General features: G+C 46.9%; 1 protein-coding gene across 2 annotated transcripts in view; it reads right to left on the reverse strand.

Moving 5' to 3' along the window:
- Positions 1-23,944, reverse strand: part of Raf (serine/threonine kinase raf oncogene) — a 40,284-nt gene that overhangs the window by 11,257 nt on the left and 5,083 nt on the right. Inside the window, exons 2-8 of one of the 2 annotated variants that reach the window (XM_077684341.1) lie at positions 15,880-15,981; positions 13,552-14,198; positions 11,168-11,393; positions 9,794-9,833; positions 4,861-5,055; positions 3,038-3,180; positions 366-483 (exon numbers count right to left, since the gene is read on the reverse strand). In XM_077684341.1, the coding sequence (XP_077540467.1) occupies positions 366-483; positions 3,038-3,180; positions 4,861-5,055; positions 9,794-9,833; positions 11,168-11,393; positions 13,552-14,198; positions 15,880-15,981 (1,471 nt within the window). The remainder of the gene's footprint in view (positions 1-365; positions 484-3,037; positions 3,181-4,860; positions 5,056-9,793; positions 9,834-11,167; positions 11,394-13,551; positions 14,199-15,879; positions 15,982-23,944) is intronic. The other variant, XM_077684342.1, reaches the window with a different exon arrangement.

Genomic DNA, 23,944 nt, shown 5'->3' on the forward strand with positions numbered 1-23,944 from the left:
CAAAGCTACACACTCTCACTCTCGTCTCTATGTTATCGCATCGTACGTTTAGACTGAGTTCTGTTGAGAATATGGGAGTGCAACCTTATTGTTACTCCTGAAGCATCATTTCCAGAGCCATTTTTTTTTGTGTGTGTGTGTGTGTGGAGAATGCACGACGCTAAGCCTTAATAAAAATTGAAAAAAAAAAAGCACAATGTATTGAACATAGTTTAAATAAGAGCTAGAAAAAAAAAAACAAGAGTGAAACAGAAAGTGCTTAGTGGCAGTATGCTGTGCATTAAAACGCCCTTCCCTGCATGCAGACTGGCCAAGAGGTGCTGTCACGCTGACACTGGCTCAAGTGGTGCAGGGCCCCAACGTACCGTGCCAGTGTCCCCGGTAGACGGTTCCAAAGGACCCCGAGCCGATTCGGGGCCCCGTGAGTATTTCGTCCGGCATGATCTCCCAGTCCTCAATGGATTCCCGCGCAGGCTTCTGTTGCTGATGGTGGCCAGAGAGGGAGAGAAAGAGGAAGAAAAACTTTCAGCACACATCAGTTGGGGGACACATCCTCGAAAAATGAAGTTGCCGCAACTCCACGCTGTTCTGGTAAGCTTTTAAGGGGACAGATGGGTCTTTGGGGTAAAAAAAAAAACGGTAAAAAAATCGTTTTCTGGAAAATGGCATTTGCGGCATCCATGGCCATTTTTCTATCATCTCCTCATCATAGGGCACCATATTTTATTCTAAATAGCATTTTAAACTGTGCTCTACAGCTCATTTCGCGGAGAATTCGATTAAGAAACGGCACTTTTCTCGCAACACCAAGCTAGCATTTCGCCCTCAGATATCTCGGCACTCAGAGCAGGTGCAACTGTAATTCTTTTTGCTTCTGATAACTATATGTGTGGAGAATACAATGTTGGAAACAAATCTGTTAAAATGGAGGCTTCGGAAAATTATTATTGTGTTCAATTGACGCCACCTGTGAGCCATTTCTGGAAGAGCACGGGAGGAATGAGGTTCAGCGTGCTGCAAAATGACGAAAAATAGCTACCGTATTTATTCGAATCTAAGCCGATAGTTTTTTTGAAATACTGATATATCAAACTCCAGGGTCGGCTTGGATTCGAGGATTTTGAAATACGCGCCAATTTCCAAGTGAAGTAGCGCGCAGCTAGCGCCACCCAGAAAAGAAAGTATTGTAGCATAGGCCGCCATTTTGGATTGTGCGGACAGTGGCCTGCGTGCGGTGTGGCGTTTGGTTATGACAGCGCAAAAAGAAGCGGTGCCATTATAGTGCCGCTTTTAAAAGAAAAGTTGTTTTAGCCGCGGAGTTGTCATCGAACGTTCAAGCCGGGCGGGACTTCGGCGTGGATGAAAAAAATGTCCGTCGTTGGAGGACGCAATGGGAGAGGATATTTGCGTGCGCCGCAACGAGGTTGGCAATCACCGAACCACGAGAATGCCGTCACCATGAAATGGAGATGGCATTGGCTGACTTCGTTCAGACGCAGCGAGCAGCTGCCCTTCCAGTAACGACGGAAGTGCTCCAGGCAAAAGCAAGGGAGCTTTTAAGGGAACGAGGCTTATCGCGGGCACACTTCAAAGCCAGTCGGGGCTGGCTACAGAAATTCATGAAGCACTTCGGCTTTAGCCTCCGTCGTCGAACCTCAATCGTCCAGAAGTTGCCCGGTGATTTTCAAGAGAAACTGATTGAGTTCCAGCACCGCATCTTCATGTTCAATAAACGTGTTTTCTTTTTGTGAACGCTGACCTCGCCTTTTTGTTCGGCCTACATTCGAGGTAAGTTTTTTTTTTTTTTCGCGCCTTCGGACTTTCGGGGGTCGGCTTAGAATCGGGGCCGGCCTACATTCGAATAAATACGGTAAATAAAAAAATTCCGTAACATTGTGTTCTTTAGCCATTTGTCTGCCTAGCCGCGGGGTAGTCACCATTCTGTATGGAGTGGTTATTTTGCAATTGTGACCCAAAATAATGGCAATTAATCATTATCTCAAAAACAACCAAACTGCAAAAAATTCTAATCGCAGATTTAAAATCCTTTCATTTCATTCGTTTCCACCTTAAACTCCACACTGCTGTGCAGTTTCCTTAAAATTGGTCAGTAAATAAAAAATACTAGCTCTAAGACAGTCTGCCCCCTAAAATGTTGCATGCATACACACGTACCTTTTCCAACCTAGACCTTGCCTCTCAATCTGCAGTTTGCAAAGGCAGTTATTAAAAGTTTTATTCCCCCCAAAAATATATCTCAATTTCCTTCAAGAGAATATGCCACTTTTCCACCAGTGCCCTGCTGCAAAGTCAACAATGCTCTGACTATACAAATGACCTTGCTGTGATGATGCAGAGCAAATAAAAAAAAATTAAAGCCATTCTACTCAATGTGAAAGCTGTCGGAAGTGCAGAGCAGTGATTCGCCATAACAGGTTGTAGCGCCGTTATCCGCTCACTGCTACCACCCAATGAAATTCAAATTTCCCGCTTCCGCAGTGCTCGTGGGCCCCCTGCCTCAAAACTGCACCGGCGGGAGTTCTGTTGTTTTTGTGCTTGCTTTTCCTCCCACACGTGCCAGTGTTGCACCGCCACTTTTTTCGCTTACTATCATAAAAACCAACCCAACAAGCGTTCCGAACTAAATGAACGCGGCCACTACCAGTTAATCCTGTATACTTTCCCTCAAATGTACCTGCGTTTTTTTTTTTTTTTTGCGCTGAACAACGGGGAGATGTATGACCGCCAGCGGTTCACGAGTTTCGAACGCTTATGACTATATAAACCACTTGGCTTTCAAAGCCTCTGGGCTACGCCGCGACGACGGAACTCCGCGAGGCTCTACTTGGGTCCAGCGAGCCAGCTACGATGACAAGGCGAGCCCCTAAAGCGCTCTACACTTAAAAGATGTCACACAGCCTGCCCTGCCGCAAGGTCAACAATGCTCCGACTATACAAACGACCTTGCTGTGAAGACGCAGCGCAAAATAAAAAGTCCGCCAGTGTAGAGACCGCCCCCGGAGACAACAGCGCTCACCGTGATGACTTTCTTGGAGCTCTCGTCGGCCGACCGTGCCCGCGGTCGGCACGTCTTGTGGGCGCTCGTCGGAGAGCCCTGGGCGCTCTGTGTCCGCGTCGGGCTTCCACTGGGACTTGAAGAACTCTGCGGGGGCGCCAGACCTGCCGTCCCGGGCGACACACAACGGTCAGCAACCTTTCCCCTGAAAGACCCTGGCCTTCGGTTCAGAGTACTTGTTCCTACCCTCCAATCCTTGGTATAACTGCGTTGCGTTTCTACACATTCCGCCTTTACCCTGCCTTCTATCTCACAAGGGACAGAGCCGAAAGTAACTGCATCACGACTTTGCGCACAAGATGAGGAGAATCAGAGGCAATGTGTAACTTACAACCTTGCTAAACAGGCATTGCAATTCCAACAATTTCTTTCCTTTTTTGAGGGGGGGTCACTGGTCGTAAAACAACTTCTTTTAATTTTCAAGTAGACTTTGTGAAACTTGTCAGTCTCGCTGCTTTTCCCCCATTGATTTGAAATATGCCATTATTTTTTCACCTGGTCAATTAGTTCCCAAAATAACTAGAGATAATTACTCATTTTTGGTCAAACAACACACAAAACAGTGTTGGTCATAAAACTAATCTTTGTATTTTTCAATACTATGAACCCTGGCAAATGCAATAATCGAAGCAGTTTTTTGATGCACTGCTTGGTACTAATTTTACAGCACAAAGCACAAATTTGGTTCATTCAAAAGGTTTCCTCGTTAGAATCATGCTGACACCACTTTTAACGCACACTTAACGCTCGAATAAGCTATGTAATAAGGAAAAAAAGCAACAATGTCCATGCGACCCACTAGCTCATTTTCTGCACTAGAACCTATGATGTCACATGTGACAGCTCTGGGATTGGCTGAGGCTAGCAAAAGCAAACGCAAATTACGCAGGGCTTATAAGCTTGCCAAACGAGCTAATTGCAATGCGTATTCATTTTACAGCCGTAAGAATGTGGGGTAAACAATGAAAGTTATGAAAGTACAAAAGTACCAATGTGCAGTGCTGTTGGTACTGGGCGCACTATGCTTGTTTTAGCTGCACAGCAGACCGCCGCTTTGGAGTTGTCTTACACGACACTGGCCAAATGGCGTAAGTGACGTTGCCTTACGTGACCCTGTTTGTCGAGCATACCCCATGTTTCCCGAAACGATTACTTTCTACTGTAACAAAAACAAGCCAGGTACAAATACGGCCCGAAAAAAGGCAACGGCGGAACACGATTCGTGGCTGAGTATGGTAGTGCCATCTGAGAGGACTGACGGTAAGCAAGACTGCAGAGCCGAATGATGCACTGGAAGTTTGTTTGAATACCCGCCCTTGTGACTACATGGCAGACGTCACAAAAACATGCGATTTGGCAGGAGAATCAACATTTTAACCTAAACTGGTTAATTTCTCAGTGAATACGGCATCGTTTGCTGCCGGACAGGCGCTGGAGCCACTATAAAACTTGGAATCTTTCGATTAAAACGAACTTGTATTTTGTCTGCATGGCCCCTTTAAAGCTCGAAGCATCACCAAGCCACCTGGCGAGGGTCTCCGCCCCTCCCTAACAGTACACTCATCCCATTGCCTTGCCTCCTGCACCAAAGGACAACATAACTTTCCTTTTCACCAAAACCACACTGCTCACGAGGTCTTGGGGGCCTGCTGTACCTCTTCCTTCTTTCATCTATCACCACTTCTTGTGGAGACTGCAGAACAGAGTCGGGTCTACTAGCACCACAGATGATGACAACCCTCAGTGGACGCACTCCCCCGCCCCCCTCTGGTGAACACACACACCTCCGGCTGCCGTGGCTGCTCCCGTGGCCTGTGGCGCCCTCTGTGAGGCGTACGCGAAGGCGTGCCGCTTGGAGCCCGACGGGTGGGGCAGGGTCAGGTGGTGGGAGGGGTTCCCCCGCGGCGGAGGGGAGTAGGACGACGACAGGGACGGGAAGCCATTGCACCAAAAGCTGCGCGCGGCCTGCGGCGACGACTCTGCCCAGCCATCATCCGCCATGCGACAACGGGCCACAGTTAGTCATGCAACGGCCCCCCACAGGGCACCACCGTCCATGCAGTGGGGAGGCGGGGAGGGGCCACACGGGGGCAGCAGGGGCGCGCAGTTACGAGACGTCACGTGACCAGCTTTGTTAGCGACTTGTTCTAATCGCTCAAAAGACACCGGCCATTATAAGGTGGTAGTTGCAGTGAACTATATGCGGCTTTTGGATTGTGCTGTAGAGCAGATAGCGCTAGAGAGTTAAGCCTGAATTGTTACAGAGGCAGAAAAGTTTTCACTCCTGCATTTTTTTTTTGTTTTCAACTCGTGAAACCAATTGTAGCAGACAGAAAAAAAAAGTAATGGTTGGGCTTATTGTTTGTTTAGTAGACATTTACCTTACCCAGTCAGGTTTTTGGGCGAACATAGCAAGTCCACTAAAGCTACTTTTTTTTTTTTTTTTTGCTCGGTAGGAAAAGTGCTGCTCCAATTTTGCGTTTAATGCCAAACCCTCAACCCTGCTGTCAAGGATCGCGTAACTTTTTCTCAGCGACTCTCTCCTGGCGAAGAAGACCACGCGCCCCTGGCGCCCCCATGACTCTCTCGTCCTCCCAAATGCACGTGCACGTCACCAACCACAAGCACAAAACTCACTACAACTGCTCGGTACAACACTACGGCGACCAAATTGCATACTCTGGCACACTGCGGACAGAGCGCCCTTTGTCGGCACGCTCTGTGATTCGAAGCAGAGGGGTCAACACATTCGCGCATCTCTGTAAAGCTCCGACTCTGTCTCCCATTTTCCAAATGGCGAGATTCGGGGATTGACAAAGAGGCAACTATGTACGAGCGGGGTAACAACACACATGCACCAACACTAAATTCGAGGGGGGGAAAAAAACGCTCTATGACATAGCGAAGAAGGCGAGACAAGACTGGGCATTGGGAGAAACTCAGCGCCCAGTCTCGTCTTGCCGTTTCCGACCCGTCATAGAGCAGTTTTTGAATTTAGTCATGTACCAACAAGCCTGTATCAACACATAACGCACTCTTTCAGTTCATGCACCAACATTGCTGCCACACTCTATCTACAGGGAGGCAAGAAGCTGCTTAAGATGCACATGTGAAAGAAGCCGCACTGTATTACCTCCCTTTAGTTTCTTTCACACGCTGCGCTAACCACACTTTATCTACAATAGAGAGTTTTAGTTTGGCGTTTTTACGCTCCGCTCAGCAGCTAAGCGGAGCGGGAGTGCGACTGCGCATGCGCTCTCCGCTTAGCGGCTAAGAGGGCTAGCGGAGCAAGAAACACGGTCCGCTAAAACGCAGCCTGAGTGGAGCGTTGCGGCCCTCTTCGCTAGCCCAGCTGGGCAATGCGGGTTCCCTCTCGTGCGCGTGCGGCAACTTCGCTTATTCTAAGATGGCTGCCACGCCTGCGACAACCGCCGCGGCTTCAGGCTCTTGTTTGATGCACAAACGACGAAAGGGGTTCTGCATTGACGAGGGCTTGTGCTTGCTGCGAGAACTGGCGACTGCGAACCTATTTGAAAACTACGCAGAACTATTCTAGTTCACTGTAATAAAACGCCGTGTTGGATCGTTGCCGTCGAAAAGGATTCGAATGGATCTGGAATGCAACTTTGTTGGCTATTGCGTGGCTATCACCAAGTTAAAAATTTATTTTCATTCATTGTAATTGACAAGTAATGCAATACGATTGCACGTGTCCATACTTAATAAACAAATAAGCTATACGTACTGGTTTTACTTTGTTAAAGTGGCGAAATGGTTTTCGGTTCAGTTTCATTACGCAAAACTTGGCCAGACGGCACTGCTAGTCCGAAAGGTCCGGTCCGCTGCGCATTACGCGTAACTAAAACGAGAAAATCGCTCGCCGCTCCGCTGCAGCTTAGCGTTGCTACCCGGAGCGAAGCGGGGCGTAAAAACGTCAAACTAAAACTCTCTAATGACCTTATCTCCCGAGGTGTTCACAATTGTGCTAACACTGCTAGCCAGCGCCTAACAATTCTTTAAAAACTGTAAGGTGTAAAAAAGTTGGGGGTGCAAAACCTCGGGGCAAAAACATTTCCTGACCTGACTGTCCTCTCTCGCATACCTGACCGAAATGCCGTTTTAAACAATTTCTTTGAATTTCTAAGTAAACTCCGTGAAACTTGTCAGCCTTGCTGCTTTTTCACCGCTGATTTCAAATATGCCATTTGTTTTGAGCGAGTCGATTAGTTCCCAAGATAATTACAGATAATTAGTCATTTTTAGAGGAGCAATAGACAAAACGTTGTTAGCCATAAAACTGTAATCTTTCTATTTTCCAATACTATGAACCCTGGCGAGTGCAATAAGAATTTTTTTTTTTGATGCACCGCTTGTAACTAATTTTACAGCTCATTAAACTTTGGCGTTTGAAATGTGCATTTGAAATGGTTCCCTGCCACTGGTGCCACCAAAGTTTAATGAGATGTGAAACTAGTTTCAAGCGGTGCATCAAAAAACCGATTCCCTTATTGCACTCACCAGGGTTCATGGTATTGGAAAATATAAAGATTAAAGTTCTATTACCAATGCTGTTCTGTCTATTATTCCTCCAAAAATGACTAATTATCTAAGTAACTAATTGACTTTCTCATAAAATACTGCCATATTTGAAATCAGTGGGGAAAAAGCAGCAAGACTGACAAGTTTCTCAGAGTTCGCTCAACAATTAAAGGAAGTTGTTTTCAAGAGCACTGTCCCCCTTTAATTAGTGAGATTTCATCACCTGAAGGTAATTTCTCAACCGACCCAAAACCTCTGCCTGTCACTGCCGTTCAGCCCATTTATTTTCCATGCGTACGGACCTGCGAAATAGCGGCCAAGCCCCTGGGTCAATTTAAAAAGAGCTAAGTACTGGCACAGTAGCTGAGATTAGTTGAGCAATGCACAGTTGGCGAGCATGCCACCTAATAGGCATGGTAGCGTGGAGCAGCGCTATCGGCACACTGAAGATCACACATCGATTACAAACAAACAGTCCGGTGTCATGCTGTATACTTGGTGACAACTTAAGAACGGCACCGGAAGTTGCCGCTGTGCCTTATCACCGTAGCCGGATGTTTCTCCGTGCGGCGCAAGTTTGGCGTTACTGGGAATATTTCGAACATGGCGTGAGCCGTTCCCGTGATTTTTTGGACTTAATATGCTGATAAACGACTCCAGTGACGACAAACAAACTGCGTGAGACAAGGCAGACGATATCACGCATTCGTAGCAAACCCCTTCCAAAACGCGCGCGCACTGACGTTACGGGTCCGGCGCTTTGGCGGAGTGATACACTACATGAGGTGGTGCCGTTCTTGAGTTGCAACCGAGTATAGCCTTGAACGAAAATGCTGAAGCTAAAACAAAAACATCCATCTGTACCTAAGAACAGCGCCAAGCACGGCAAAAACAACTTGTTCGCCAAAGACAGCGCTCATCGAGTACAATGCAAGTCACTGAGGGCGCATTCCACTAGCTGACACAAAAGGCAAGAAAGGGCAAGCTGCACTCCAAATAACAAGGCTACTACAACAGCAAGGCTCATAGAGACAAGCGAGGGGGGAGGACCAGAGATGGAGAGGGGGGAGGGGCAACAGGGGAAAGGAAGGCAGGACAGGGGAGTAGAAGAAAAGCTGTGCAAGCCTCGCAATACACAGAAAACTGCACAGTCCAAAAGGCCTGATATACTGGGAGCTCAAATCAATGCCAACAGCTACATGGTTTTAAATGCGGAGCTTCTTAGGCTCGCGATGTCACTCGTCAATGTTGTCGGCGCCGTCCACACGCTCACTGCGCATGCGCGTCGCGTCGAGGCGCAGGTGCGCGCCTCTCCCCCGTACCCTCCTCGCTCTCAACAACAGGTGCAGCGGTGCGGGAGGAGCGCGTCTGTGCGCGCATGCGTCGTAGCTACCCGTGCGCTGCGTCGCGCTCAACAGTAACGGCGGCAGGGCGTGTACACATGATAACGGCGTGGTGGGTGCGTGGAAAGTTCGCGCGCTTGTGTACGGAAGTGTGCGCATGCGCGTCTCTCCCCCATACTCCTCTCCCTCGAACGCGGGTGGTGTGTATATAAGCGGCGGAGCGCGCGTTCGGAATTCAGTCAAGGGCGTCTTTGCTTGGCTTTGGCTTGACGACGTTTTGCTTGACGGCACCAAGCAATAAAGATAGACTTTAACTTTAACTTTAACTTTAATTCAATAAATAAGAATAATAAAGACGAAATAACAATTAAGCATTCCCAAACCATACCCAATTACGCAACATTCACGCGATACCCCCACCACTCTGCGACGCATTTACTCGAGTTCCCCCCCTGGGAAGATGCGGGCGGGTTTTTTTTCAATGTGCTGTCCTTGAAACCTGCCATGATGATGACGACGTTTGGCGCAAGGCGCAAAGACTAGGGGATCGAAACCTGTTTCCGTATGCGCTGCAATACGCCACTCCAGTAGCTGCTCCCATGACACAAGTTGAAGTCAACAAGTTTTAAGGTTTGTTTACCGGACGATGATGCAGGCAAAGTAGCGGCGTAGCGGCGTGTAGCATCAACGTGAAAATGACTCAAATCGTTCATGCGATCAGGCCTTGTGTCCTGCCACGTTCTGTGCACCTTTACAAGGCTTGCACTGCGCCCCAGCCCCCCAGAGTCTGGGCAGTCTACGTTTGCCGTGACGGAGACAGGACAAGAGGACTCACCTGCCGAGGAGTTGTGCGACCGGTACCGACTGGCAAAGTCCTGTTGGAAAAGGAAAAGAAAAGAGATCAGACGCGAACTGAGCACTTGTCAGCTCACCTCCATGTGTGGTGCATGCATGCATGTACGCACGACACACTTTCTGTTGGTACAACAGCTGTCATTGCAACAAACACCGATATGATGAATGGTTGGGAGTAACGAACTAAATTGGAGGTCTGGTCAGGGTTCATTTTTACAGGAGCTACGTTTTCTACACTGAAGCCAAAAGTTTAAGGTCTGACTCAGTATCCTTTCATGTGATCAATAATGGTGTCTTAGCAAATGTTAAAAGCCAAAGGCGCTCCAACGACAACTTTTAAAGTGTTATCCAATCCCCGCGACACTCCAACCGTGCCATTCATGGGTCTGTTTTCCTGACAAGGAGTAAATTTAAAATGACTTCTTTTTTTTTTGTAGGCCAGGCAATATCAACTTCAGCGCAACAGGCTGGTGATGATGAATTTTGAATCTTCCCTCACACACCCTAGGATGAAGGCGTTAAAAAACTGACTTGGGAAATGGATCGCGAGCCACAACTTCAACTTTGATTTTATCGTGACAGGCGGTGTCTTTTCACTGCGGGGATCATGATGTGCAATTGAATCGTATTATAATGAAATAGCATCAGGAGCAAAAATAATGTCTCTGGTATAGCTGACATTTACCATGAAAGTCAACGCAAAAATTACTGCCACGTAACAGGTATTTGACCTTGCACGACAACAGCAGTAAAGAGAGCTCCTCAACACCCACGCTGTGCTTAAAAAAAACATTGCACTTTTGGCTTCCTGTTGACAGGCAGTCAAAAATTAAAAAAAAAAAATGCATTCACTGGCATAATGAATACGCGCACATAATAAACGTATCTCCTCTTTTTGGTGATCAGAACTTCGGAATTTTTCAGTCGTTCACAAAACAAACACACACCCAGCCACATGCAGCCAGGAGATATTCTTTATGGGTTGCCCATCATACCATCGTTTAAGGACACTCTCGTAACAGCTTTAGACCCCCTACACTAACGGCTTCAACGCTCCCCTATTTGTAGCAGAAGTCGGAGGTAGATAACTTTGCGTACAACAAAACTGCGCCCATTGCCAAATAACTCTGTTCCCAAATTTCGAGTTTAGGTTTCTAATGCACAACAATGCTCTCCTTGTCATAACCACCCCGTTCTGAAACATTTACTCTAATGGAGGGAGGGCAACCACCTTGGGAAGCGCGTTTCTAGAGCTGGGCACTGGTTATGGCAGTACAAGTCTTCACCCAAGTTAGCCGTAAAACATGGGGCAGAACATCCAGGAAAGAACAGAGCAGAGGAGGAGGGGGAGTACCTCGGCGAGGAAGTCCGTGGTGGAGACTAGGTTGTAGCAGACGTTGGGTGCTGACGTGGAGCGCTCCCTCTGGCCCAGCGGGGGCGGGTGGGCTCGGGGGACGCTCAGGGGCGTGCTGGACGGGGGCGTGTCCCCCCCTCCCGGTGGGGGAGGCATGAAGGGCGGGTACATGCTCCTCGCCTCGTATGGAGGGGGGCCCCCAACCATGTCGGGCATGGCCAGGAGGCTGCGTGGCGAGAGAGAGGAGAGGGGCTGTTTGCACACGGTACACTGCACCCCCCCACAGACCCCCAACAAAACCGCACATCTCATTCCGTGTCTTTTGCTTAGTGCTGGCAGTCAACCCCACGAAAAAATTGCACGCGCATCTGCTTGCTTTACTGCAAATGCCGTCAAAAGACGAGTCTTCTGCCGTCCCTGCCATGTAACTTTGCTCCCCCGCCTTGAGCTCCTCTTGCGATGAGTTGAATGCAAGTCTGTTCAATGCAATTCGATTTTACCGCCTTCGCACTGCTCGTGCGCCATCTTTTGGGGCAGTGTGCATCTTTTTCTTGTATCCTTAACAAAGAGGAGATGGGAGCTGCTGGTTAAGCACTTACATTTTGCCTCAAAATGAGCCCAGGGTTCCCTTTGCGCTAAACAATGGGGACATGCAACACTTAGGTCAACAATTTTAGTTGTTTGGAAATATATTACTTTTTGTCAAATTATTTCAACTTTTGGCCGGAAGGCTGAATCAAGGGACAGAAAGACAGAGGGACAGAAAGATAGAGGGACAGGGACAGAAAGACAGAGGGACAGAAAGACCTAAATTTGTGCATTTACGCAGCCCAAGAAAGACTACTTTCTTCAAAGGGGTCATGCAGACAAAACACAAAATTGGCTCATTTGAAAGATTGCCTCGTTGGAATCATACTGACACCACCTTTAACGCACACTTCGCTCAAATAAGCTACATAATTAGGAAAAAAGGGCATGGCAGTGCGACCCACTAGCTCGTTTCCCGCAACAAAACCTATGATGCCATATGCCCAGCTGTGCGATTGGCTGAGGCCGGCAAAACCAAAGGCAAATTAGAAGCGGCTTACAAGCTTGCCGAACGAGCTGTTTGCGCTTAAAAGTAACGCATATTCATTTTACAGCTTTAAGAATGGTGCGGTAAACAATGAAAGCTACGAAAGTACACGTAAACACAGAAGTACCAATGCGCACTGCTATTGGTACTGGGCACACTATGCTTGTTTTAGCTGCACAGCTGTCCGCCGCTTTGGAGTGGTCTTGCACGATACTGTCCGATACGCATAAGTGACGTTGGCTTACGTGACCTTGTTTGTCGAGCATACCCCATGCTTCCCGAAACGATTACTTTCTACTGTAACACAGGGACAAATACGGTGAAAAACAAAGCAACGGCGGAAAACGGTCCGCAGCTCAGTTTGCTAGCGCCATCTGGGAGGACCGACTGCAAACAAGGCGGCAGAGCCTAATGACGCACTGGAAGTTCATCTCAATACCCACCCTTGTGACTTCATGGCAGTCGCCTCAAGATTGCCTCATTAGAATCATACTGACACCACTTTTAACGTAAACTTCGCTCAAATAAGCTACATGATTAGGAAGAAAGGGCATGGCCGTGCGACCCACTAACTCATTTCCCGCAACAGAATCTATGACGTCATGTGTGCCAGCTCTGCGATTGGCTGAGGACGGCAAAAGCAAACGCAAATTAGGCAGAACTTGTAAGCTTGCCAAAACGAGCTATTTGCGCTTACATTTAGCGTACAATTTTTTTACAGTAGTAAGAATGGTGTGGTAAACTGGAAGTTATGAAAGTACACGTAAACATAGAAGTACTGATGCGTGCTGCTGTTGGTACTGCGCGCACTGTGCTGTTTTAGCAGCACAGCACTGCGGTGCTTTGTGGTTGTCTCAGACGACACTGGCCTATTGGCGTATGCAACATTGTCTTACGCAACCATATTTGTCGAGCGAATCCCACGTTTCACGAAACGATTATTTTCGACCTTAACATAGGCAAGCCAGGTACAAATATGGCCAAAAACCAAGGCAGAAAACAGTCCGTTGCAGCACGGTGGCACTATCTAGGCTGATTAACAGTAAACAAGGCTCCCCAGTACATACAACATTATTGTAGACGTCACGAAAACACACAATTTGGCGGGAGAATCACAATTCTAACTTAAATTGATTAATTTGTCAGTGAATAAAGCATCATCTGCTTCTGCACAAGCACTGGGGGCACCACAATACACAAAATCTTTTGAATAAAACAAACCGGTACTTTGTCTGCATGGCCCCCCTTAATAACAACCCCGAGGCACCTCCGTGAAGAGCAGAAGCGGAGCAGGGCCTGAATGACTCACTGCTTGTAGTAGTCGCTCTCGACGCGCAGGGGCTGGCACAACTTGGGCACGGAAGAAGCGCAGCGCTGGTGAAAGCGGTAGCCGCATGTCTGGCACCGGAAGCCGTGGAAGAGCAGCTTGCGGCAGCACTCGCAGAAGGCCAGCGAGAAGAAGGTCTTGCGCACAAAGTTGTGCGAGATGCTCGTCGTCACGGGGAACTTCTCCTTGATCTCCACCGAGATGTCCTCGTCCGACAGGGCGGCCACGTCCGCCGCCCAGTCCACCACCGCCCGGCTGCCGCACCGGAACACCACGCACATCTCGGTGGTCAGCTTGCGCCGCTTCATGGCCTTGGACAGGGCCTCCATCACCGTCTGGCCCGGCCGCACCTGCACCGTCGTGCGCTGCTGGTTCGGCAGGAAGGCCCGCACCACCGACTTCATGGGCGACCGCGGGGGAACCTCCGACGACCCGGCACTGGCCGCCCCGTGCGAGGAGGGCCCCGTGGCGGCGGCGGACGGCCGGGCGGCGGCGGCCGAGTCCTCCGTGTCCGTGTCCCCGCCGTGGTCCGTGGGCGAGCAGTTGCCGTTCATGGTGCAGATGCGGTCCATCAGCGTCTGCTCCCGGATCTGGAACTCGTTCAGCCGGCCCGTCAAATCCTGGTACTCCTGCAGGACGGGAGGGGGGAACCACCGGAACAATGCGAGGGGAGCCTCAAAGCAACCCCTATCCACATTCAGGCAGAGTGGTGACTGATTTATTGAAATAGAAAGTGGAAAAGAAGTGGACTGGGGATATTTTGCTTTGGGAGTTCACCAGCATACAACCCAGTCCGGAAGCAAGCAAGGCACAAGCTGCCCGATGATCAAAGTGCCTCATTGGTATACACAGCACAAAGTGAAGAAGGCGGAGTGAAAGGCCTTTCATGTGTCTTTTTTCCCTCTACCTTCAACATTTGGATCCACGCGTGACAACCATAAAATATGCGCCTTTCCGCACTGTTCAAGCACCTCAGAAATAACTACCAGCCCCTGTCTATGTTAGCCCTTGTTCTTTGTTTTTCCCCCGCCTAAGTAGCGCTGTATGTTTATATGAGTATGCAGAGCCATTCACTGGAGCAGCATAGCAGTGTGTCTGTGCTGGTGCAAGTTACAAAGCAGGAAGCTTTTAATGAACCTTTAAACGTGTGACGGCCATCTCCCTGCTGAATGGCCAACAAAGTTGCCGACTTTCATCACTCTACGGTTGAGGGAAGATCTACAGTTGCTCAGTAGGCTTGCCAGTAAAATGGTATGAAAGGAAGATCATTGGCCTCAACCACAATTATCACGATGTGTTTGGCACTCTACTGAACGAGTTATAGAATGCGGACAATGGAGATCGAAATCCAGAGGCAGCTTCAAGTACGTACCTCGGTAAGAAAGTCCGGAATATTTCTGCACCACTAAAAACACATGCAGCAACCTATATGACACTCTGTGGTACAACTTTGCACACATCTGTCAAATGGAGGGGCAGTTCCAGTAAACAGGATCCCGGATAATGTATGTAATGTCTTGGTGTGTGCAGCCATGTCCTTCCTGGATTTTGGCCTTTAGTGTGAAAAGTGTCACTGCAGCTTTCAATCAATCAAGTGCAGTACTGTACTTTGATGTGCATAATCCGCACCTGTAATTAAAAACCGTAACAGGAGAGTGGGTAACCCACAAGCTTCACCTTGTTGTGCGGCTTCCCTCCGAAATGCACCACGCCATGATGCCAAAACACCTTTGTTTTTAGCAACTTTCGTGGTCGGTGTCAGTTTTTTGTTGTTGTCACGTGGTTTCCCAACCAGATGGGTTTCCATCCAACCCTTGATTTCATGCCTGCATTATCACAACCTCCACTGCATTCTCTCTACATTTTTTCAGTTGGCATACTACCAAAACTGTGACTGGCTCGATTCCATCCTCACAACAAACGTGTTGTTACCGCTCAAAGATCACACACTGTTGTCCGCGACTCGGTGCGTCAACCGAATAAGACGAGTGACGAGCGTGCTTTCCAAAAAGCAACTCTTCTGGCTGCATTCGTCTGGTCAAGCATGTGGTAATGCATTCATTATGCAGGGATAAGAATTAATGTTTTATGAGCAATATAGCAGTCAATTGTGCAATGCATATCAGTCCTGTTTTGTTTCTTTTCCCCTAGGTCTTAATTTCATGGTTTCCACTATGCAAGCAATTCGTGGGTGACACTCTTTTCTTTCTTTTTTTTTTACTCAAGTACAGGGCAGCCTTTGGTCTTATTCGTCATTTTGCACGTTGAGGGAACATGAAGCAATGCCACCAGTGTCGTCCCCCCACTCACCAGTATGTACATAGACGGGGGGTGCTGGTAGGCCGAGAACTTGGCGTTGAGCGCCTCCAGATTCTCCTTCGTCAATCGGATCATGCTCCGGATGTTCCTTAGCTGTACAGTGGACAAGGGAGGAGGAGGAGGAACATCCATTACTTTCACATCTCCCTCATGAAGAAGCAACATTATAATGTGCCCCCACCAATGACAACTGCCACTCGTCCATTATTTTAAATGACAAATAAAAAAAAGGGGGGTGAGGGGGGGTGAGGGAGACTTCACTCGCCTTAGGTTATTTTCTACACATTCACAAACTCAGCACGCATTCCTTTCGAAACAGAAACCAATGGCAGGAGGCATTTAACACAAACATTGCACATCAAAAACGTTTTCACCATATCCAGAAGAACTGGGTAACCTTGAGCAACAAGAAAGTTACCACCTTTCAATTAGGAAAGCTGGCGTGGAGAACCAGGCTCATCAAGCAAATGAGGGAGCAGGGGAGGTAATGAAAATTGAAAATGGTGCCAGCAGACAGCGGAGTTCTGTCGAGCTTTCGCACGTCCCAATCTTGACGTTCAAAGAACACACCCGAAAGTTAGAGGGCAACGAGTAAACGTGGCCCACTTTTACTTTTCTGTTTCCGACATGCATTACAAAGTTGACACGCCCCTAAAAATGCTCGCTCAGCTGTTTGCAATCAGCTGCCACCAGCATGGACATTTTTAAAAAAATAATAACAATGAAAAAAAAAAAAAAAAAAGCACTGCCATGTGACGATCTGCTGCAATTATGTTTCGTGCCATTGCACTAAGCCATCACTGTTCATCAACACGGAGTTAATCTATTTTGACTGGTCAAGGCTCTTGCACTAACTTGAGTGGTGTGGCATCAACTATATCCACCTACAGACCTCATTCGAAACAAAATCGGGAGAAAGCATTTTTAAAGCAGTCCGGTTGTGGGCTTGGTCATGATGCGAGTAGAAAGCCACACAGGGCTTCCCTCTTCCCGCAAGTAATTGTGTGGGCTAAAGAGCATCGGGCTAAAACCACGCAAAAATAACAAGCAGCGAGTCAGACTCGAAGTGACATTAGCTTGATGACATGACATAAATCACCCAGAAAGCAGACTAGAAGTTCTTTCCATGACTGCAGTACTACAGATTTACTGGCCTGGTTACATTTCTACCAGCTGTGCATGTCCACATGATTTTTAGTTTGAATTAACTGAACGAACTAAGAATGCACGGGGAAGGCAGATCTTTGAAAGGCCGCATTCTCAGCAAACAAGAACAAAACGCAATTAGCCCTGTACTACTTTAAAAACAATGACCGAAAAAGAATGAGTGAAGTAAATAAGAGTTGAATTGTCGCAAACTTTTTGTGGGCGCATTGCATAATTCATTGAAGTGCCTATTTCCTACGGCAGAAATAAGCAATGGCAGTTTATTTCCAAAAATAAAAAACGCAAGAGAGAAAGGGGGGCGGGGCATTCTTTAAGACTTCCTCACCAATCGTCCCGACGTCCCACACAACTGCTGAGCCCAAGGGGCTGTTTTTTTTTTTTCTCATGAAGGCAAAGAACAGACACTGCACGTGGTCACAAACTTACAGCTGGCAGAAATAATGCCCCCATGGAAGGAACGTGGTCAGGATACTCAGTGGGACGACTATAGCGAAATCCGTTTCCTCCAGAACCTACATATTAGCGGCTAACCGGGCCTCAAACGAAACTTTAATAGCAAGCGGCCCCACATTTGCTTTGCTTCACGCTCAAGCCGCTATGATACTCCACAGGACAGATCGAGCGGAAGGAGGTTGACGTGGGGACAGTTCCCGACAAACGGAAGCCCGATACGCAAGGCCACATATCTATGCTGCAGCCAGGCACACAGCATAATCTACAAGGGGGAGGGGGGGGGGGGGGATAAATAAATAAAAATAATCAGGGGTCCGCTACTGCGCATCCTGTCGCTCTACAAGTGTGAGAAGCCAGTGCCATGATGCCACTAGCCAGCAGCACCCCATCACCCGACAGGCGCCAGCAGTGCGCACAGAAGACGGTTCTGCCTTCACTAGCTGGGAGGCGATCCTGTGCCTCCAGTGGTCTTGTGTGCTCAGTAAAGCCGGTTAAAAGTGACCAGTATGCGCCAGCACAAATTCTCCCCAATCGCACTCTAAGATGCACGAGTACGTTGAAAAACACACCAGTAGAAACATATTTTTGACACAAGTATCAGCACCTTGTATGTTTTTTTTTTTTGCACATTCTCCTGCCTCAATAGTGCTTCCTCTGCTCGCAATTATGGCGTTTGTCAAGAGAGAGCTTTTGATAGAGCAATACACGATGTCGCCAACTGAGCAGGTGCAGAAGGCTGCGATCTAATAACCCCTGTCACGCGGCAAACCTAAAGGCGTTTAGAGTGAACGACATCAGCTGTGGATGCCATTAGTTCGGCAATACACGAGAATAATAATGACATTCGAGGATATAACGACTTCGGGGAACACATTCACAATAGCTTCCAAAGTGAATGAGTAGCCTCGACAGAAGTGGTCCATCACTAAACATGGAAGTTTAATAAGAAACTGTAGGGCACTGTGCCTAAAACCTACCAGTAAATGAATACTTTTTCCGCGTATTGTTTTATGTTGGAAAAAAAAGAAAGACAAACGACACCTTTGAAAAACTCCACAACGTTTGCTGGTACTGATATACGGATTTGTTGCTTGCTTGTTTCGGCTTGTGACAGTGTCGCCAAACCGGGAGCGAACTTTTTTCGTTTAAAATGTTAATTCATATTGCTTTTTAAAAGTAAAAAGCGTAAAATATGATGGACGCATTTACATTATTATCTTGTAATTCTGCAAGTTTCCTAATCACCACCGCTATCATTACCAAATGACATTTACTTGGCAGTGTAAACCTGCATGGCCAAACCGAATGTCATTTATGGTTTATGTCGCCTCGCTTTGAATGACATTACATTTGCCGTGTGACTGAGGCATAAAACTGTCCTTCTGACCATTGATAGTTAAACTGCACATGCGCTTTTCTGATGGAGGTAAGAAGCAAAAACGCCCGTGTGTACGAGATTTCGGCGCAAGTTAAAGATCCCCAGGTGGCCAAAATTAATCCGGAGCCCTCCACTATGGAGCGCCTCATCACCTGCGTAGCGTCGGCGCGTTAAACCCTACAATCAATCAATCAAACTGCACATGGTGCAAAGGAAACTACTACTAGTTTTGGAACAATTGAAATTCGCAGCATTGTTGACAGTTTTACTATATTTTACTGGTTCATCAAGGTTACCACCCATTTGAACTGTCACTGCACCATGCGTGGTGTGCTTGTAGATCAATGCAGGTCCATGTAACCGCTCAAACCGGACGCAAGTGTGCCTGAGTTGATTGATTTATTGTTTGTAGGGTTTACGCACCAACGCAACGCAGGCGATGAGGCGCGCCGTAGCGGAGGGCTCCGGGTTAATTTTGACCCCCTGGGGATCTTTAACATCTGCCGAAATCTCATACACACAGGTGTTTTTGCTTTTTGCCTCCATCAGCAAAGCCACCGCCGTGGCCGGGAATCGAACCTGCGTCCTCGAGCTCAGCAGCACAACGCCTTAGCCACTGAGCCACCAGTATGTCCGAGTTCTAAGCTAAGGTGCAGTGAATAGGTGTAAAAGGCAGAAGGTTTGGGAACATGATGCTGAATAGATAAGCATACAAAGTATTAACAAAAATTTCATCACCGCAATTTGTGTTTATGAAGGGACTCGAGAGCACCAAAATAAAATGCCCTCTCTCTGCCTCCCGATGTGTTTCGCAGGGGAAAAAAAATTAAAAAGGAAGGAAGGAAACGGAAAAATCAGTAACTTTAATTTAATTGAGGTATGATGATGTTCTCAAGGATTGTCAGCCCTTTGCACACAACCGCACAAGCTAATGCCAGTGTCATGTGGATGTGTAGTTGAGGTACAGGGGGTTCAAGAGACATACATTTCAAATCCTAATACATTGCTCAGATTTCAACAAACCTAAAATGATCAAAAGTCGACTATCAACAATTTTCACATAATGTGCTACCAAATCTTGAAGAATTTCTATAATTTCTCCATCTGCCTGATGGTTTTCAGATCATTCCTTAGTAATCATGTAGACATTCCCACTTCTAATGGCGTTTTTTCTGTTTTTAACTCTTGGCAAAAATAACAATTCATCGCTTTAGTAGAGCTGAGTATTGATAGCCCTACACTCTGGTGAAGTTGAAAGAACTAGCTAACTCACCCAGCTTTATTCCTGCAGCAAAAGACATTTTTTAAAACCGGGGGAAAAACAAAAGGCAAGCGATATTACACAGCTTTTAAATTTTGCGCTACAGTGACGTAACATAGGCCAGCCCTAGAAATATAGTTATCAATATGTTAGCTGCATGCAAGCATTGCAGCGATACCATCAAACATATCTAAAGGCTACACTACAATCCCACTATCGATTCGCACAAGCAGGATTCTGGTACGTCATAGCAAAGTCGTCAGAAAGTGGCTGGAAACCCGATCATTTGTTGGAAGTTCGAGCTAAAATTGGAAGCATTGTTTCTGCAAAAAGGCAGCCTTTTTAAGTAACCAAACTTATACTTTGTCTCAAAGGACCCTCTTTTTTAATGGTGCACGATAGATGCTTTCCGGCTATAGATATTGCAAGCGACAAATTTTAGCAAGCCCCCACATGTTACTGGCATAACAACAGTACCACCATTTTGCAGACAGACGTGCCATTGATTTTGTTTAGCTTCCAACATATAAAACAAAGCAAAGCCACGCTAGTTTGTTGATATGGAGACATAATGTTAGTTTGTTGATATGGACACATAATGTGTATGAAGAAGTGCTTTGCATTTCTGCTCAGTCTTACGTGCTGTTTTTAATGGAACACAGACAGGGTTCAGGGATGCTACTGAATTTCCAAAAGTGCCTGTGCAGCCACATTAACAAATCAAAATGCTCGGACTATTTTGTTCCACCGGGTATTAAAACAATTGGATTTGCTCAGCTGATAAGCGAAACATTTGTGTAAGTTTTTTTTCTTTTTTGCATTCATTGAAATGTCCTGGTGGACATGGAAAGAGGTTAACGGGGGGGGGGAAATGACCAGGCAAGGGAGGCAGAGAACATTCTTGATATGCTTGAGAACAGATAAGTTTATGCATGCAACAACAAACAAAATTTCTGCGCTTGCCTAGAATTTCTTTGGAGTACATTTGTGCGCACTTACTAAACTTAAACCTACAGAAACAAAACAGACAAGCAGAAGCAGAGTGTCTATGCGGAGATCCCAGTCTGACATCTTATGAGGTTCATAAACACACCAAAGGAGGATTAACGTTTTTGCAGGAAGGTTAAGAATGATAAAGACCACAAAAGGTAGCCCGGGAGGGTGCCTTTTGTAATGCCATCTCAATTCTTAATTGAAATGGCGTCTTGAATCTAGCTGGAGCTAGGGTGTGGTGCCTAGGACAAAACACTTGGTCGACAGGGGCCCTTTGGGTGATGCAGCGTTTTGTGTCATCTGAACATCGCCAACGGTGCTGAGGAAAACAGGATGCGCAGAAAGTTTGCCAAGGTTCACAAAAATGCTGGCGTCACCCCTCAAAGGGACCATAGAGGCAACACTTTGCTCCATTCCGATTCTGAAGACTGACACAATTAAACGAGTGTGTAAACAGCATTTATTATTCAACTGTATAATTCAGAAGTAGAAGAAAAAAAAAATGTAAGGACGGCTGGTGACACCATGGGGACTTTCCCACACTAGCAAAATCACACATCCTTGATGCAGCAGGTTGGCTGATGTTATTAAAAATCACCACAAGCTTAGAAAGAACTGTAGGCTTGAAATTTGATCTAATTGCGGATGGAATTAAAAATGGTTACCTTTTCCAGTGCTGAGGCAATAAACAAATGAGTATGCTACAAAAAATTTACCTTAATTCAGAGGCAGGCTCTTGAAGCAGCAGAGGAGCTTTCAAGATCAGTATAGTATGTGCAGCATATTTTACAGTCGTAAGCGGCAACTACGGCTACCATTTTTCTTACAACCATAACGCCTTCTGGTTTTCGATTCCAATTATATAGCTCAATGATCCCTGCACCAACAGTTGAATTGCTCACATTGTGCAAGGAATCCATGGCCATGCCGTTTATGCACGAATGAATCAGCAAAAGCCCGACAGCCAGTAGCAAATAGGGTGATTAAAATCCAAAACGAAAAATGGACATCCCTGCCAGACAGGAGAATGTAAAACTTTTGAAAAAACTATGCGACCGTAATTTTAAATACAGACTGCTTCAACCAATGGTACCTGGGGCCAGTGATTGGGGAAAAAGGAAAAGACAGTTCAGCCACCGCAGGAGAAGTTCAGAGACACCAAAATTCCCTGAATTACCGGTACCAGAAAATGTACTAAATTATAGTTTTACAGAGAAAAACCCTGATTTTGTAAGCAGGTCCACAGTGAGTGAACCGTTTAGGTTTTCGTCTTCCCACAAAAAACAGGATACAGATCTTCAGTGAAATCTATCAGACGCTCGAACAAGACTTCAAAATCAGATTTAAATGGAACGGGACATTTTGGGGCACCCTCGTTCCGTCGGCCATGAACCTCGGGACACACAGTGCGAACAGTTGCTGGGACAAATTTTCACTACCACTTCACGTAACGGGAAATTTGAAATCTGCTGCTCGTTAAAACATACCCTCCTCGGGGCAGATTTTAGCCAGGTATGAACTGCTTAATCTTTTCAATAAAGCAAAGCTGTCTTCGCGGTTCCTCAGAGAAAGGGCCATCCGTCAGCCTCGCGCAACCAACCCAACGACAAATGTGCGACGCACGCGCGAACCCTTTACAAAACCGCAATTCAGAGAAAAACCTAGACGGGGTCAGTGGCCTCCGTGTTGACAATTAACGTTGCAAGACGTCGCCGTTCGTGCATTGTGTGAGGCACGTTTAAAAAATACTCAGCTGCGAGAAGACCGCACAACGGCGAGTACATCTTGAAGACCTCTTAGGCGTGGTTATTTATTACTTTATTTTTTACGAGCATGAGCTCCACGGCAACGAAAAACTCCGACTTTTGTAATCTGCCCACCAGTGGCGAGGTCTTGTCATTGACAGAAATTTACCACTCGTTTAGTTTCTCGCATCCATTCTTGTTGCTCGACTTTTTACACATCGGCAAAGTGAAAAGTCCGTTTTTAAGCGACATGCCGAGATTTCTAATCTTGAAGTTTAAGCAGGAAGATAACATTTAAGACCTTTGGCAAGACCTCGCCAAGGTCTTGCCAAAGGTCTTTTTGATCCAGACTTCTTGCTCCAGCCTACGCAAGAAGTCTGCATAGGCCGGAGAACAATTTTAAAAGTTCACAATCTCCAACGGCCCAGCCTCTGGGAGAAGAAGCAGAATTGCAGTTTAATGCGACATTCTACAAACATCACGGCCCATTTACTTTATTTTCAATACTGGCTGTGCAGAAACAGGCTACACAACAATCCCCAACTTTTCGAAACTGGGCACCAAAGGCAACTGTACCGCAGTTCCAAAGGCGGCAAGGTGTACTTTAAAGGGACCATGAACACAACACACAGCTTTATTTTTGTACGAAACAACTACCCTCTGACTACTCACTCAGCTTCCTTCTCGACTCTGCGGATGTCGATTTCCAGCGTTAATAGTCACAAACTTTCAAACCTGGCACTACTGAATGCCAGCAGTGATGTTGTAGGGGGAATACCAAAAACAAAATAATCGGTGTGTTAACCGCGCGATAACATCATTGGAACATGATCAAATGGAACCACAGGCACCACTGCAGTAGCGCATTCGTGTTCATTCGCAGTGACTTGTCAGTAGCCGCCAATAACACAAACTATATTCGGTGACAACTTAATAAGAACGGCACCGGAAGTTGCCGCTGTGCCTTATCACCGTAGCCGGATGTTTCTCCACGCGGCGCAAGTAGGGCGTTACTGGGGATATTTTGAACATGGCGTGAGCTGTTGCCGTGAATTTTTG

Source organism: Haemaphysalis longicornis, unplaced genomic scaffold (assembly GCF_048455015.1).
Source record: "Haemaphysalis longicornis isolate Haplotype H1 unplaced genomic scaffold, Haemaphysalis longicornis Haplotype H1 scaffold_9, whole genome shotgun sequence".
In the NCBI taxonomy this organism is placed as follows: Eukaryota; Metazoa; Arthropoda; class Arachnida; order Ixodida; family Ixodidae; genus Haemaphysalis; species Haemaphysalis longicornis.